The sequence below is a fragment of the Gossypium raimondii genome, chromosome 9 (genome assembly GCF_025698545.1).
Source record: "Gossypium raimondii isolate GPD5lz chromosome 9, ASM2569854v1, whole genome shotgun sequence".
Taxonomy (NCBI): Eukaryota; Viridiplantae; Streptophyta; class Magnoliopsida; order Malvales; family Malvaceae; genus Gossypium; species Gossypium raimondii.
In genome coordinates, this window is record NC_068573.1 from 44,536,762 (window position 1) to 44,554,533 (window position 17,772).

The 17,772-nt window shown below is 35.4% G+C and overlaps 2 protein-coding genes across 3 annotated transcripts; one reads left to right on the plus strand and one right to left on the minus strand.

Moving 5' to 3' along the window:
* The first annotated feature begins 886 nt into the window (after window positions 1–886).
* On the plus strand, window positions 887–4,823 carry LOC105800130 (uncharacterized). The gene is made up of 4 exons (XM_012631058.2): window positions 887–1,390; window positions 2,420–2,681; window positions 3,280–3,347; window positions 4,209–4,823. The coding sequence occupies exons 1-4, from the start codon at window positions 1,247–1,249 to the stop codon at window positions 4,584–4,586; spliced, it is 852 nt and encodes a 283-aa protein (XP_012486512.1). The 5' UTR covers window positions 887–1,246; the 3' UTR covers window positions 4,587–4,823.
* A 514-nt stretch (window positions 4,824–5,337) lies between these two features.
* On the minus strand, window positions 5,338–7,751 carry LOC105800131 (uncharacterized). Of its 2 annotated transcripts, none has more exons than XM_052621389.1 (2): window positions 7,575–7,751; window positions 5,338–6,649 (listed from the first exon to the last, which is right to left on the minus strand). In XM_052621389.1, the coding sequence occupies exon 2, from the start codon at window positions 6,221–6,223 to the stop codon at window positions 5,588–5,590; it is 636 nt and encodes a 211-aa protein (XP_052477349.1). In that variant the 5' UTR covers window positions 6,224–6,649; window positions 7,575–7,751; the 3' UTR covers window positions 5,338–5,587. The 2 variants fall into 2 exon arrangements, with proteins under 2 accessions (XP_052477349.1, XP_052477348.1); XM_052621388.1 differs by having other exon boundaries at window positions 5,338–6,652.
* Between the last annotated feature and the right edge of the window lie 10,021 nt (window positions 7,752–17,772).

Genomic DNA, 17,772 nt, shown 5'->3' on the forward strand with positions numbered 1-17,772 from the left:
TAATATTATTTTAGATAGTTTTAAATGAAAGATATATGATAATTTGAATATATATTTTTTAAAAATAATTTATTTTAATTTTTAATAAAACAAAATAGACTTAATGTTTTCTACATTAAGTGTCAAGTAACTATATCTTATTTAACATTGTTTTACTAAAATTTTATATTAAATAAAAAATTCATTTAGAATATTGACACAATTAATTTTAATCATTTAACAATTCATCCTGCATTTTAACAATCTCATCGTGTATAAATTGTAAGTGGATTCTTTTTATTTATTTTGATTAATTATCATCCAAAACCCTATTTTAAATTTAACTGCAAATTTATTTATCATATTTTATTCTTATCCACACTAATATTCACTTAATGGAAAATTAAATAAATCATGTCATAAGAGTTTTAGTTAAGGTTTAATTTGTTTTATAATTTTTATAAAATATAAAAATAAAAATAAAAACATTTTATTTATTATTTTGTAAAAAAATTTAATTGAGTTAATGTCCACTTGACTTACAACATTAATCTAATATTAAATTTAATATATTTTAACAAAGAAACTCAATTAGTTATAAAATTTGCAAAAAGAAATATTCAAAAAAAATTTTAGGTTTGTACATCAATAGTTAATCACAACGTTTTAATATAAAAATTATTATAATTAATTGTAAGTACGTAAATGTATATACTCAAAATGTATTAAATATTATTTTCCAAGAAACATAGGAGAAGGTAAGCAAATACACAACACGAGGGCAAAAAGATAATTTCAGGGAAAAAAAAAGAGTGGGGGGGACACCTTATCCAACCCAACAGTTCCCTTTTCGTAATTTCTATAAACTTCCAAGGGCAATATGCAAATGCCCGTCATTTTCCTCTCTAAGCAATCACCTTTGTTCTTGAATTTTAACCGAAACTCTCGACGATAACAGTTTTCCGGCCCAATTTTAAAAGAACTCTCTCCCTTTAAATATAAAATCTTTTGAGAATTATAATTATAAATAGATTCCGTGAGGTCGAAACACAACTACTTCTCACTGTTATTATGAAAGAAATTTGTAGGTTAAATTACGGAATTAAGGGCAAAAGGAAGTGCGAAAGAGCGACGAACTTGTTTTGAATCGCTGGTTTTTGAAGCTTAAAGAGGGCGGGAGGGAGATAACGAAGAGTAGGGATTACGGTTTTCCGGTGTGTGTGTGAAAGATTTGAGTCGAGAGAGAAAGAGAGGGGTTAGGGTTTTGATGTTGAAGATGATGGAGGTGATCTTACATGTATACGATGTGACGAACAGTGAGTCCGATAAAACCAACAGCACCATTGTTCAAATCAACAAGATCTTCAAGGATGGAATCGGCCTCGGTGGCATCTTCCACAGTGCCGTTCAGGTCTCTTCTTTCTCACTCCATTTTTTTGGATTTTTTTTAATTTCTTTCATGTTGTGATGAATGGATTTAGGGTTTCTGGTTTAGAAATTTAGGTTTTGTGTTGAATTTCTAGAGTTTTACTTGTTTACTTATTGCAAATGTTTAACAAATAAGGTCTGATGTTTTGATTGGTGCTTTCTGTAGTATCTTCAAATAAGTAGGTTATTTTGCTGTAAAGGAGTATTTTCAACTTTTAAGGTATCTTTGAAAGGAAAAGATAATACTACAATGATAGGATTGATGATTACCTTACTCTGCATCGTAAAGTCTTATAGTTTCACTGTTTCTTTTTTAGCCTCAGAATCATATCATTGCTTTTGAGTAACCCGAGATTGATTAGCTATACTTTTTAATGTATTTCTTTTCCTTCTTTAGTTTATCCAAATTTAGCTAAAGATTTCTGAGTGTTTTTGGAGTGTCTCGTCAGTACCTCAGTGGCCAAAGTATTGCGGAGCTGAGGTTTATTTTAGTCCAATTATACAAAGTTTCAAGTGAAACGTCTGCTACTTTTTAATCATGTAACTAGATTTGAGGGTTCCTGGATTATTTATATCAATTTCTAGTTCTACTTTTGGAAAAAAATTGTAGAAAGTTTGCCACTCAATCACTCTATCTTGGAGAATCTTGCAACTAAATCATGTTACTGGGAATGAAAAGAGTACGGTTTCTCTTTCAATTTCTTGTAATTATGGGTACTGGCAAGGCTTATCTTCTCTTTGAGCACACTTTAGATTTGTTTTGTCATTAATCTTGTTGCTGACACTTTACATGTTCATGATGTTTTTATATTCTAATTTTGTTGATATCATGCCCATAACACATCAGATTAAAATACCTGTCTTATATCTAAGGCCTCCCTACCCCCCCCCCCCAAAAAAAAAAATTCATATGACGTGTTAATTCTCCGAAGTTTTCATGTTGGTTGCCAACTTCTCATGATTCTTTTGTTACTGATGCCATTCTTTTCAACTTTATTTCCCAAACTGACAGGTATATGGAGAAGATGAATGGTCTTTTGGCTTCTGTGAGCAAGGATCTGGAGTTTTTAGTTGTCCATCTGGAAAAAATCCAATGTATACATATCGTGAGTCCGTGGTCCTTGGAAGAACTAACTTTTCAATATTCAAGGTTAACCAGATATTGCGGGAACTTAGTAGAGAGTGGCCTGGAAGTTCCTATGACTTGCTATCCAAAAATTGCAACCACTTTTGCGATGACTTCTGTGAAAGGCTTGGTGTCCAAAAGCTTCCAGGTAAACTTAAGTGTCATGTTGTTGGGTTAAACAGCTCTAGATATATCTACTGATTACTGCTTTATCTATCCCTTCAACTTTGTAGCCTAGCTTTTTAGCTGAACTAAAAAAAACCTCTTTTCATTCCTGAATTTTCTTTTACTAATGGCATTATTCCATCATTGGATACAATTGTTCAGTGAATATTAAGTATGATCTAAGTAGAACTATATGCCTCATCTCTTGAAACTTGGTCTGGTGCCACCCAATATCAAGTAGTGGAACATTGTGGTCCTGGTTCATGCCAATTATTAGCTCGTCAGTGCTAATATGATCCGAGTGCTTTGCTGCTTTTGTTCTATCATCTGTGTGCTTTTGTGATAAACATGAATCTTTGAAAGAACTATTTTAGGTTTGTCTTGGCTACTGGCCTTATTCCTAATGTTGGGATGTGAAGGCTAAAGGCAATCATGTCACTTGAATTCCACTCTGTATGCAGGCCAATGGTGGCTGTATCTTGAGGAGAGTAATTTTGGTCAGGAAGAATGAATAGTGCATTTTTTTGTCTGTATCATTTCAGTTTACAGTGGCTTTCTCATTCTAACAATTTTTGAAACAGGTTGGGTTAATCGTTTTGCCAATGCTGGTGACACTGCAATAGAAATAGCAGAAAGCACTGCCTTTCGGGTGAGATTTTGTTCCTTAGTTCATGGGCTTCATAATCTGCTAAAAAAATCCTTTTTAGGATTATTAAGCAAGCAACACTGCCAAATATATTCAATCTGAACATTACAGAAATAGTTTTATTGTGTACTCTGCATGTAGATGCATGCATTTGTGCAGTTAGGCATGCATTATTAACCTTTATTCGAGATTCATTTGGTCTTCTTTTTTATATATTGCTTGACTAGAAGCTATTAGGACTGTTGTCTGTTTCAAAGGCTTCTTGTTGTGGTGTTTGCCTTCATATTTAGCAGAATAGGGGAAAAAGTTAGCATAGGAGTATTATTTTTTACACATGTTTTAGTATATAGGTTAGTAATAAACTAATTCAATTGGTAAATTTTAGCCACTCCCTTGAGTGTCATTTAGCAAAGACAGAAATTTTCGTTTATTTTTTACACATGTTCTAGTATATAGGAAAATTTTTCATTTTAGTATATAGGTTAGCAATAAACTAATTCAATTGGTAAAATTTTCATTTATTTTTTACGCATGTTTTAGTATATAGGAAAATATTTTAGTATATAGGTTAGCAATAAATAGGCTTTTTCTCATATTATTACACTAATAATCTATCAAGGCATTTTGTCCTAATATTCCGAGGATAGAAAACACTTGCAAATCAAAATTTGCGTTAATGTTCTTTTCTGCTTGTTTGTCACCTTTCCGGCTATCTATTCTTTTGTTTTTATGTGTTAAAATTTGCATTACAAATTGCCCTGAGATTGAAACTAATTATTAGGCTGAAATTATGAAATGCCCTAAAAACTTAAGTTTAACCCTGGATACAGCTAGTGCTTAAAATGGTTGTGTTGATTATTGCAGTTGAGACAAGCCAAGACTGAAATAGTATCAGCGAGCAAAGTGGCATATCGTTTCCTTTTGGGTGTTACCTCTGGATCTAGTGGTGCTGACGATTCCACTGGAAATTCAAACAGCGTATGCCCCAGTTTTCAATCTGCTTGGTTTAAAGATATCGTCAATGTGGGTGCTAAACCATCAACCCGTTCTGAAATCGAGACATTGGACAACAATGTTCTTCAAAAGCATCATCCACAGAATTCTACGCAAACAATGCAACAAAATTTTCGAGATCCAGAAAGACCACAGAGATGGAGTTCGCAAGATTTTGAACAACCAATATTTCAGAATCCACACGATTCAGAACAATCACTGCGACAGAATTCATTGCTGGATATTTGACTGAAATGTTTCCCAGAAGCATTCACTTCTTTGTGGATAAATGTAAAATTGTTAATTTTCAGCTCCAAACGGATATTTTCAAATCTTTATGCCCCATGGACTTAGATAGTGTTTTCTTCTCTATCATTCTCTCAAAATTCTCATGTGGTGCTTGGGGCAGTGTTTGATTGTTAGGTGATACTGAACCTTTACTACGGTGCAAGCTTTTCAATTTTCATGAAGTGATTTTTTATTCTATTTTCTGTATATATTAGATTGTCAGGGGTTTGATCTTCGATAATTATATTTATATATTTGGATTCAGATTCCAAATTACTTTGTATATCAGGTTAGGGGCTGGAAAATAAATAACATACATGCTAATATCAAGATATTTTTAAGAGAGATTTGTTATGTAAAGTATTATTTCAACTATGATGTACAAATTATCGAAGTTTAATATTTTTGCTTATCTTCCAATTCTCAAAAAGTGCTGAATTATCTAATGAATTGATCAAATAATCAAACCGGTATTAATACTTAAAAAGAAGGAAAGCAATCATAACAGAATCAATAAATAATAAAAGCACCATTATTAAATCCAGGAGAAAATATTGAAACGTGATACTGAATAGCAAGATGAAAAATTGGAAATATAATAAATAATAATGTCAGCTTCATTGAGTAAATCCATAGAAACTACTAAACTCGGTTCCTTCATTTCTGTTTGTTTGGTTGATATTTCTAAACTGACAGACAAAACAAACCAACATTTCATTAAAAATTATCCAAATTTGTTAGATTTATTCAATTTCTTAGAATTTGCGAATCAAAACTGATAGCTGACCTGTTCGATAACCACAATAAAATGATGCTGCATGAAGTCGTAACCATGCACTAATGAATATGGATTACAAGTGCAGCAGTTAAAACTGAAGAAGAAACAACCAAATTCAACTAACAGTCAAATGATACACATTTATGAGCAAATACTTGAAGCAGCATAACAATTATACGCTCGATTACCCTCCCAACATACCGTTGAGGACAATTGTGTCTACCGCTGCATCCTTGGTAATCTGGAGTGCTGAAACGGCCTGTGCTGCAATAAGATCAGCTGAAACTCCTGTATTGCCCCAGCTTCCATCCTCTAAGTATGAACACGATGCTTGGAGATCACCTCCATAAGCTCCATATGGTAAGGACCAATTACTGTTTTCCAACATCGCCCACTCCCATCCATCTTTATATGCATCAGAGACCTGCCCTCCCCAGTTTGCTTGACCTTGCTGAAGAAAGCAACCTCTACCTCCACCCATAAATAGATTGAGATTGTTGGCATAATCCCAAGGGTTAAACCTCTCTTCTTTGTTTAGCATGACCGTACACGAATCATCAGAGTCTTCACCAACTAGGACATGTAATGCAACAGCCTCGGCAATTGCAGCGCCTTCCTCATCAAGCCTCTGCTGCTCTTCCTTCTTTTTCTGCTTCTTTTGTTCTAGTTCCGAACGGATAGCAGCAGAAGTAGCAAGGGCTTTCTCCAACCGCCTCTTTTTCTTCTCAGCTTGTTTAATTCGATCCAATTCATCCTTCACTTGCTTCTTTTTCCCTTTTCTCCCTACTGGTTGCACTTTATTGCATGCCTTGTTATCCATGAAAACTGAAAAGCTTTAGACCTAGAGTTCTATTAGCTTGTTTTTATCTTTCTTTGAACAGCTCTTCTAAATAGTATACATTTCCCTGTAAATCTATATTTTTTCCTCTTTTACTTTATTTTTCTTTATGCCACTTATTTGCTAGTAATTAATTCTTTTAACTAATACAACACCAAGACTACACCCACTCAGGCCTGTACAAATATCTCATCTTACGGATAATGCAATCCCAAACAGAAACAACAGGGGAACACAAAAGAACAGAATGGAAAGCATTCACAGGTCCATCCCTTGGCATCATCCTACCTAATTTCCCACAACCCTTGCATTTACCCATCTTGTGCACACTAAGAGACCCAATAAGCTTATCCTCGTCGCAGAAATTAGTAACTGTAGTGCAAGCTCAAACAACTCACATTGCCTTCCCTACTGCAGCAAACAAGGAACACCATTTGAGTCATGTAAACATAAAAAAAAAACTCCATTGCAAAGTTACACACAAGCACAGGAAAGGTGCCAGATAATATGGAAAAGAATCTCTTCCACAATTAAACGCTCAACCATCAAACTTCATAAAAGAACCAACAGATGAACTAGGCCAAGTGGATCATCGACTCATGCTGAGTTAAATTGTAAAAAGCTCAGGGAATTGCATGATAAGCAACAAGCCACCTTGTGCCTTCTCGAGGCAGTTAACACACCAATCCTCATAGTGTAACTATATGGTAAACTATCAAAGCATACAAAAAAATCAATGACGAGTTTGAAATTGGAAGAGTAAGACTATCATCAATGGAAATGTATGGTATAATCAAGTGAGATGAACTCAATTTCATAAACCTAACTGATCCCATAGTTTAGTAAAACTTTACAAATGGGCTAAATTAACCAAAAGGAATAAGGCACTATCTGATTACTGAATTCTTCAAGTAGGTAAATATGTATTTAACTCAACGCCAAAAAGGGCTGGAAAAGATAGGAGACAGCTTTATTTAATTAATATGAAGTTTCTTACTTCTACCATGTTATATTCAATCTCAATCTCAATTTCCAATTTCCTTCATTTTTTCCTCGAATTTCTCGCAAGCCAAACAGATGCTGCAACTGGATCTGTCCTATCGGTTGTAAGAAACCCTAAATTCAGACTTATGTACAGTACCGTTATCGAAATTACCTGATCAGCTCTACCAAGATGTGAATTATAAAATTTAATCAAAACAGATCACTTTAAAACATGGATCAGATTCAGACCCAAATACCATCTAATTAAAACCACAAAAAATCTAGAAGAGAAAGAAAATTAAAACAAAAATTCACCAAGAAAATGAAGAGAAAGTTGCATGAAGCAAACCTTAACAAGAACGTTAACAGAGAAAAAGGAAAGAAAAGGTTTCCCCCACTGCTAATAGTAGTAACAAAAATGGGAAGGCAAAAAAGAAGAGTCGTAAACTAAGGGATGTCTTTGGATGTCGAGAAAATCAGAGAGAAAGTTGAAAAAAGAGGGAAACAGGGTGACAAAATAACTAATCGGACATCGGAAAGTAGCGAATTAGGGTAAGCGTAATGATTGTATCTTACCAATGAATATCGAACACGTGTGCAGATATGACTTTTTATTTTGGGATATAATTCAGGTAGGTTGAAGTATGCGGTAAGTAGTGATTTTCAATGTTTCAAATTTAATTTTTATACTTTTATTTTTAATAATTTTAAAATTCAAATTTAATTATTAATAATATTGTTTTTTATTAACTATTTTTATTATATCGTTATTAAATGAATTTTTATATATATTTTAAAATATCATATTAATAAATTAAGCAGAAAAAGATTAATAGTATTAAGAGTTAGGTCTCTTTAAATATTTAAAAGTATAGTAACTAAATTCATAGAAATAAAACTACAATGAATAAATTTTAAAATTTTAAAAAGTATAGAAGCTTCAAGCTATCTTACTTTTTCACCTGCTATGTATGCAAATTTTAGTCTCTAAAATTGATAGTTTTTCTCAACTTAATTCTTGAACTTTCTTTTGGTCCACATTAGACTTGTTCATGGGTCGGGCCGGACTGGGCCCAGAAAAAAATTTTGGCCCGAATCTTAAGCCTGGGCCTGGCCCAGCCCGAAATATGGGCCTAAAATTTTGCCCAAGCCCCCCAGAGAAAAAATAATAAGCTTGAAACTGGCCCACCCTACCGATTTTTAATAAACACAAAAAATATTTTAAAATAAAAAATATTTTTAAAGTATTTTAAAATTAAAAAATAAAAATAAAAATATATATTTATTATATTCGGGTTGGGCCGGGGCTGGGCTCGGGCCAAAAAAGTTGAGCCCGCCCATTTTTTAAACGGGCCTCATTTTTTTGCCCAAGCCCATATTTCGGGCCTATATTTTTACCCGAACCCTCCCATATTTCGGCCGGGCCGCCCGGCCCATGGACAGGTCTAGTCCACATTAGTTCCTAAATTTGATAATTTTGATCCATAAGATGACACTACACCCTAAAATTGTACCATATTACCACCTAACAAATCCATTAGGCCACTCATTGCTAAGTGATAACTTGTGCTGGGAATCTTTAAATTGAAATTATTTTCAATTGAAATAATTCATCTTGTGCCTACATTTATTCATGAAGCCATACAACATGCTGAATGGAAAGAAGTAGCGCATACCGACCTAATTGCTTTGGCTAAAATTAACATTTAAAGTCTTGCGCCCTTTCCCTTCGATTGCCCCTTATTGAATGCAAATTGCTCTAAAGGATTAAGGGTGTGTTTAGTTCAATGGAAAAGTGGATGGATGGGAGGAGGGAATGAAAAAATGAAAAGAAAATAAATTTTGAATGTATTATGTTCAATCTTAATGTATAAAATCAATTTTTTTAAATTAGAATGATTAGAGAAGAGAAAATGAGAGAGGTGCATCTTAGTTAAAAATTATGCATTTCTTTCAAATGTTTTATTTTTCTTTATTTTTATTTTTCAACTCTACCAAGCAATAGATGAAAATAAAATTACATTTTCTTTTTACTTTTCTATCTTTCATATCAAGCACACTTATAAAAAAGAAAAATTATATTTTCCATTCTTTTAGTTTTCGACCGCTTAATTTTACATCCTTCTAATTTTCTTTTCACCCTACCAAATAAAATATAAGAGAAATTTTGATAATTATGTGGCACGCTATAGGGCCCACGTGGTGGCCAATGACCACTCTCAACAATCTAGTTTTGATTACTAGGAAACTTATAGCCTTGTGGTTAAGCCTGTGACCGTGAGAACTTCACTCACTCTTGCCTTGTCCAATAGCTAACATCTCCGTCAAATTAACGTTAAAAATGTATTAGTTAATGAGGTCTAAATGGACCAACGTCTAAGGTTCAAGTAAACAGGTGTGGATGCTAAGCCTTAGGGTGTCGTCTTCACAAATCTCCCTGCGGGTTAAAACAAGCCTCTAGTGTCATGGGTCTCAGTTCAAAGCCCGTAACCATCGCACCAAATACATCTGATGGAGGTCTATTGTGTAGATGGAGATCAATTGGCCGGCAAAAATTGGCCCGATTCAGTAACCTATTGGAAAGCCTGGTTGGCTCGATAATGAAGATATGACAACTTAGGCTATTTTGGTAACTAATCTTAGAAGATTGATAGAATCATATATTGTAAAGATTGGATAAAATTTGATATGGCATATCTTGTAAATGTAACAACCTGTTTTCAGTGAAATCAGAACAGTGGTTTCGGGACCACAAATTCGAGTCTAGAAGGAAAATTATTTTTATATTATTTCATGGTCTGCATTATGATAGAAATTTCGTATGAAAATTTTGTTAAGAAAAATTTACCAATTATATGATTAATTTGATGAAAAGGACCAAATTGCATAGAATGCAAAAATTGAATTCTAGTAGCTAAAGGGATCAAACAGCTATGGAATTCAAAATTGGAGGTCCTTATATGGAAAATAGATCATTTATTAGAGTTGGTAGATAAGTATGATTACTCATCATTGGAAATTTAAGAAAAGAAAAGGATTAAATTGGAAAGATGATAAAATAAAGATAATAAATTAATTAAATACTAAAATATTGTCATTTTTCATCATCTTTCCCAAATAAAAAGATGGAAACCCTAGCCATGAAAACCTATGTCCAAGCAAGCTTATTTGGATTAATTAGGTAAGCATTCTTGTCTCGTTTTTAGTAATTTTTATATTTCCGAGATCATAATAACTTAATCTAGCTATCTTGGGGATTAATTTGCAAAGTTATCAAAGTATTAAAGTTTTCCCATGGAAGAATATGCATGAATTATGAAGTTTTATGGTAGAAAATGAAAGGTTGTTGATAGATAAACAACTTTTGTGAAGGAATTTTGATAAAATCATGATTTAGGGACTAAATTGAAAATATGTAAAATTTATAGAAAAACTCTAAATTTTGTGAAATACATGGGCTGTTAATGTTATATGTAAAAATTGGCTAGGCTTAGAATAATGATTAAATTGCATGAATTTCATTTTCCGAGCCTAGGGATGAAATCGTAATTAGTTAAAAGTATAGAGGCAAAATGGTAATTTTGCCAAAGATGTGTATTGGATTGAATTGATTATAAATTATATTAATTTATGTTAAATTCATTCATATAGATCTGGATAGACCGAATATGGAGTTAGATCGAGGAAAAGAAAAAATATTAGATTAGTAGATTTTACGTACACAAACACATGTCGAGGTAAGTTCGTGTAACTAAATTGTATATTTATATGTTTGAATTGAATGTTGTGTATGTGAAATATGTAATTGTCATGTATGAAATTAATTATTTATTCGACGATGATCAATAAGTATTAAGTCCCGTTTGAATAAATAAAATTCGATAGATATAGGATTCTCGAATTGGTTGTGGTCCTGCATGTGTTGCGGACACACCACAACTCGAAAGAGCGTCCCATTATTAGCTCTCATGAGCTTCCCGTCATATGGTTCTTGCTAGTTTCCCGTTAATAGCTCTTTAGAGCATCCCGATTGGTTGTGATCTTGAATGTGTTGTGAACAAACCGCAGCTCTTTTGAGCGTCCCGATATATGGCTCTTTGAAGCTTCCCAATAAAAATCTCTTTCATGAGCTTCCCGATTAAAGACTCTCTGGAGCTTCCCGATATTGGCTCGCTTGAACCTTCCCGTCATTGGCTCGTATGAGCTTCCCGTTAATGGCTCTTTGGAGCTTTCCGTTACATGGCTCACATGGGCTTCTCGTTTTATGGATCGAAAGAGCTTTCCGTTTACATGTTTGCATGAGCATTCATGTATATGAATTGACGGATTATAGTTTTGTAAAGGTGTACTTCCTGTGTATCATCGATATTTTCAATGATTCAACGGGCAAAATCCTGACATGAGAAAAATATGAGTACTAAACGAATCATTTCTCGTATAACCTTGAAATACATGGAATTGATATATGTGAAGACAAGATGTGGGAAATTTATGAACATGGGAATTTGATATTTGATGAGCTCATTCATGTTTCTTGAAATTCATATGAAACACATGATTAACTTGTTTGATAAAGATATATGTTTAGACTATTGGCCAAATTGTTTTGGATGTATTTCGTGTACTTACTTTATATGTAAATGAATGGTAAGTTAATTTTTTGTTATACGAACTCACTAAGCTCTAAAGCTTACTTCGTTTATTTTCTCCTGTTTTATAGTACTCAGGAGCTCGTTAAGGTTGAAAGCTAGTCGGAGACACATCACACTATCCATCGGCCCATTTCGATACAAATATAAAACTAATTTTGGTTATAATGACATGTATAGGTTAATTGGCCAATGTTGGCAAGTAAATGTTTTGTTGAGATTAGCCATTTGAATGGCTAGTGTTTAGTACATTTTGATGTATATATATATGTATGTGGTATCATAAATTGGGTGTGTGTGTGTGTGGATAAATGAATGAAAGTGAAATGGAGATTGAATAGCATATGAGTATTAGGTAGACATGAAAATAAATTGTCACTTGAGGTGCCTAAAGGCACATTGGTTGAATGTGGTAATATGTCATGTTTAGAACATGATTTTGGCATGTTTGAGTGCTTTGATATGGTTTGTTTATGTGAAATTTATTATGATAGGTTGATGTTAAAATTGGATGAGAAATTTGGCTTAGAAATGGCATTATTCGTCCACACGGGCATGTGTTTTAGTTGTGTGTCCCCTGCATCTTAAAATTTTCAAAACAGAATGCTCAAAATTGATCACATGGCCTAGCACACGGGCATGTGGCTTGGCCGTGTGACCCCTGCACCTATTTAATATAAGTTATTATGTTCACACGGCCTAGCACACGGGTGTGTAACTTGGTCGTGTGACCTAAGTCAGTGAGTTACACGGGTACAGACACGGGCTGAGACACAACCATGTACCCTATTTTGTATGCCCACACGGCCTGAGACACGGGCTTGTCTCTTAACCGTGTGAGCCACACGGGCGTGTGTCGCCTGCACTTTAGAAAAATATTGAGATTTAATAAAAATCTCTAAGTATCCGATTTAGTCCCGACTTGTTTCTAATGAATATTTTGGGCTTCAAGAGCTCTTGTAAGGGGCTTTATGATAAATTCCTGATATGATTGTATAAATGATATGAATTGTCTATATTTTAATCTGTAAATTTTGGTGATACTTTGAAACCCTATTCCGGTAACAAATATAGGTTAGGGGTGTTACAGTAAATCCTATGATTTAAGGGTTATGATGAATCTTGTCCGTCGATGTATTGTAATCTTGTCCGTCGATTTTGGGAGAGCTCAACTATAAATAAAGAGCCTCCCCCTCATTTGTACTCACTCCATTCATTGTTTCATTATTCTTTGTGAATAAGAGAATATTGAGAGCATTTACTCAAACACCTTGTGTGCATTCTTTCTGCTATTCTTTATAGCTTCTGTAACACCCCAAAATCGGCCTAGATGTTATGGCTGTATCTGGTGTGTCACATTGAAGTGTCTCTCAAGATTTAGACTTGTTGATAAAACTCGTTTCTTAAGTTTGGAAACCCCTTTAATAATGTTTAACGGAACATTTAACCAAATGTTTGCCTTATTAACTGCTGTTACTATATTAAGTTGATTTAAATCGTGGAAGCATTTGAAAACTCTAACATTTAAAGTTCGTGTCTTTGAAAACAATGATTATTTTGTAAATTCGTTTTCACCTAACTAGCAGTATAAAATATGTAAGCAAAAGCCCAATTAAAATTTAAAATCCAAATTAAAGGCCTTATTACAAAACAAAACCCAACTTATAATTTAAAGTAAAATAAAAGCAAATGTAAACATCGACAGTAGTTGTGTGGCCACCTCCGAGTCCCTCGCAGCCCCGAATCATCTAAGGTTGAGGATTACCTGCACAATTATAAGGAGAGGGTGAGTTTACGAAACTCAGTGTGTAATCCCCTACTAGCCAATCACTATGCAACATGCAGAATCAGTCTAGGCATGAGCCCTATACAATATCAGTACAATGTGGGCCTTAGCCTATTATAGTAACAGTGTGGGCCTTAGCCCAATACAGTAATCAGTACAATGCAGTGATGCAACCCATCCCAATCCAACCAACACACCACTCCGTACCACCAACACACCATGTGGGGATAAAATCGACCCACCCAGCCAACACACCAATATCACAGCAAAGCTGCCAGTAATAATAACGTAGCAAAGATGCCAGTAACAGTAACGCTCAAAGCTGCCAGTAATAGTATATGTGGCATAGCCACCAATACAATATACTTCCCCTATATCACAATCCTAACCCCATGCAGTATGTCATGTTATAAATCATACGTTTATGCAGTATGTCATACTCAGTAACAGTCATATATATCATTAAGCAAATCGATCATACATAGCATAATACCATAACAGTCATTTCATCTCCTAGGGGTATAACAGTCATTTTACCTTATAGGGGTATTTTAGTCATTTTACCCTTCAAAGGTATTTCGATTATTTTACCTTTCAAGGGTATTTTGGTAATTTTACCTTTCAATGGTATTTTGGTTATTTTACCATTCAGGGGGAATTTCGGTAATTTTACCCTTTGAAGGTATTTCGATAATTTTACCCTTCGAGGGTTTTTTGGTCATTTTACCCTTCGAGGGTATTTCAATCATTTTACCATTCGAGGGTATTTCGGTTATTTTACCCTTTAGGGGTATTTTGGTTATTTTACCCTTTGAGGGTATTTCGGTTATTTTACCCTTCGAAGGTATTTTGATAATTTTAACCTTCGAGGGTATTTCGATAATTTTTCCTTTTAAGGGTATTTCGGTAATTTTACCCTTCAAGGGTATTTTGATAATTTTACCCTTCGAGGGTATTTCGGTCCCATTATGGCCTAAGTCCATGAAAACGCTCACGGAGGCCTCTACAGCCCACCACAGCGTTACGTGGGCTCGGTTTACCACACGAGCGTTCGCACGCCCATATGGTCTCAACGACGTCTTTTCCAGCTTTTCAGCTTTTGCCGATTTGCAGTTGAGAGAGGGTGTGATTACACACCTGTTTACAAGAAGAGTACTATTTCCACGAACACCCACCTAGAAACAAACATGTCCCACAGTTAGTTCATAACCGTTTGGGTACAACGCCCTCTTAAAAGTACTTAAACCAAAGCACCCTTCTTACCTTGATTGATTATTTCAACAACTTGCAAACCACCACTCCTCGAAGGAACCCTAAGACCGCAACGAGCAACACCATAAAAGAAAGAAAACAACCAAGGTAATTAAAGGTTAATGAAGAAGAATATTCGGTTTTGAACAAGAAAGGAGCAGAACAAATATACTCAAGTGATAAGTAAAACCACATACCGAAAGTCAAAAGCCTGCAGCACAGAAACGGTAAGAAGCAGCAGAGAGGATTAACGTAGAGTATGATACAATGATTGGGTAATATTCGGCTAGAAGATAAGAAAGGAGAAAACCTGACAGAGACAAACCGAAGAAATCAAAAAGATTATTCGACCAAAGAAGAAAAAAGAGAAGAGAAAAAAGGTTCGGCCAGAAGAAAAAAAAAGGAAAAGAGAGTAAAATGAGGATTCGGTAATGGGGGAAAAAGAGAGGGAAAATAGAAAAGAAAAGAAAAATGATCAATCCCGAGATGTACTTCTGAAAACTAGGCAAAAATTCGACACCAAGACTAAAACGTGAAACTTGAAACTCTCCGAAATCAAAGCAAACTGAGAGAAAACTCCAAAAAAAAGACCAAAACTGAAAACCTTTAGTGCTAAGTGACTAAATTTGGCACAAACATTCTCCCCCAACCAAATTCTCATTATTGGAATACCTCAAACGACATATACTCCCCCTCTCATCAAATTCCTTAATTTCCTCCACAAATCTCTCCCCTTATCCCTTCTTGATTTACTCCATCAAATCCTCCTTAACTCCCTCTATGACCAGTTCAAACTCCATTAAGTAGTATTCCAGTCCAACTCCACCACCTCACTGCACAGGTGGTAAAAATAAACACTCCTCAGTGCAACACATGACTCAAACCTCAGACCTTAAGAGAACTTCACACGCCACTTGCCACTTGACCACAAACTATTCTTGTGACATAAAACTAACACTAAAATTTATAAGACCTACATGCCTATGTCCAGGTTCATTTAAGAGCAAAAATTAAAAATTCTGCAAAAGCCATGATTTGAACCCAGGCTTCTCAAACACCCCCATACATACCCAAATCACTTAACCACTGAAGCAAACAAGCAATTTTGTCAAAACATACAAAAGAATTAAATATTTAAATTTTACGGCGTTATAGCTTCTTTTGGCATCGTTTGTTTCCGCTATACAAATTGGTGCCTTGGAGGAGTTTTTAAAGAATCCTCACTTGAGTAAAGGCTGACTTAGGCGAGTTTGGACGAATGGATTACCTAAGGTCGCACGGATCGCAAGACGAAAGATTTAGCCCCGTGACAAGTGGTATTAGAGTTATTGGTTCGAAGGCACCATTGGGATGTCAAAAGAAGAGTTTGAACAAATGTGGGCCAGAAAGTCTTTGAGGGAGACGTTGTCAGCAGTAGAGGAATGTGTGGGTAAACTCGAGGGATCCATGGAGGACGTAAATGAGGCATTCGATGGGGTCGAGGATTGCATAGACAACTGGAAAGAGAAGTCCAGAGACTGTGTAAAGATGTCTCTTGAGTCCATCATGGATAAGGTAAAAGAGTTGTTTAATTCACACAGAGATAAGCTGTCGGAGAGGAACAATGCTCTCGAGGCCATGATGATGGCTTTGAAGGAGAAAACAATACCCACGACGATGGCTTTGAGCACAAGAATAGAAGAGCTCGAGGTAGAGCTAGCCTTATGTCGAGAAGCCGTGGAGGAATGAATGTCAAGTGCAGCGCTCAGTAACAAGGATGTCTCGAAGCAGAAAGAGTTTATGGGGACAAGGCCTGTATGCGATGTGGACAATTTATTGTGGAGGATAAAAAACAACTTTCGTGCCAAAGGCATCGTGGATGATGCGGTTAAGGTAAACACTACTTCAATGTTTCTTACTGATATTACAGTTTTATGGTGGTGAGGCAGGAACACAGATAAAAGGCAATGTGAAATTGAGACGTGGCAAGAGTTCCAATGCAAGTTGAAGGGACAATTTTACCCAGAATTTACCGAGGAAGAAGCTCGGGCAAAGTTACAAGGGTTAACACAATGAGGCACAGTGGGGGAGTATGTTCGAGAGTTCAAGAAACTCATGCTCCAAGTTTTAGATGTGACCGAGAAAGAATCATTATTTACTTTTCAGAATGGATTGAAGTCGTTGGTCAGACAAGAGGTGGAACAAAAAGGTGTCCAAAAGCTGTCGAAAGCCATGACGATAGCGAAATCCATGGTCAAACTTGGTCTAGGGAAAGACAAGCTTAGGTTTTCCAAGTCCGGAAAAAGGGGCGTATGCGAAAAGGATCACAAGGAAGATGTTGTTGATGGTAGTGACAACGGCGACAATGGTGGTAATGGGAAACCACGAGTTGGGAAGAAGAAACCCAACAGGAAAATGGACAAGTTGAAATGCTTTCTCTGCGATAGTCCACATATATTGAAGAAATGTCCAAAGAAATTCGCGCTTTCTAAGAAAGAGAAGCCGGTGGGTAAGGCCTTGGGACTTGGTTCGAGCGCAATGGGTGTCGAAGCCAAAGAGGCCAAAAGCGAGAATAAGCCAATGGAGTGCTTTTTCTGTCATGGTTCGCACAGGTTATGGAAGTGTCCGAAAAATTCTGTCATCGATGGGGACGATGGAGCAGACAAGGAGCTCAATAAGCTTGGTTCGAGCAAAAGAAAAGTCGAAGCCAAGAGGACGAAGATGAGCAAAAATAAGTGAGTAAAGTGCTTCTTGTGCCATGGTCCACATGAGTTGTGGAACTGTCCAAAGCAAGCCGTAGTCAAAGGAAAAACGACGTCTGAGCTTGGTGAGTCACTAAAGGGGCTTCCACCCAAGGAAGATGTGAGTTTGTCATTGAACTT

Bases quoted from the DNA above. Each gene is read 5' to 3' on its own strand.
- LOC105800131 (XM_052621389.1), bottom strand. From the start codon at position 6,223: ATGGATAACAAGGCATGCAATAAAGTGCAACCAGTAGGGAGAAAAGGG.
- LOC105800130 (XM_012631058.2), top strand. From the start codon at position 1,247: ATGTTGAAGATGATGGAGGTGATCTTACATGTATACGATGTGACGAAC. The intron at 1,391-2,419 runs GTCTCTTCTTTC...CCAAACTGACAG, and splicing joins TCTTCCACAGTGCCGTTCAG to GTATATGGAGAAGATGAATG. The intron at 2,682-3,279 runs GTAAACTTAAGT...TTTTTGAAACAG, and splicing joins TGGTGTCCAAAAGCTTCCAG to GTTGGGTTAATCGTTTTGCC.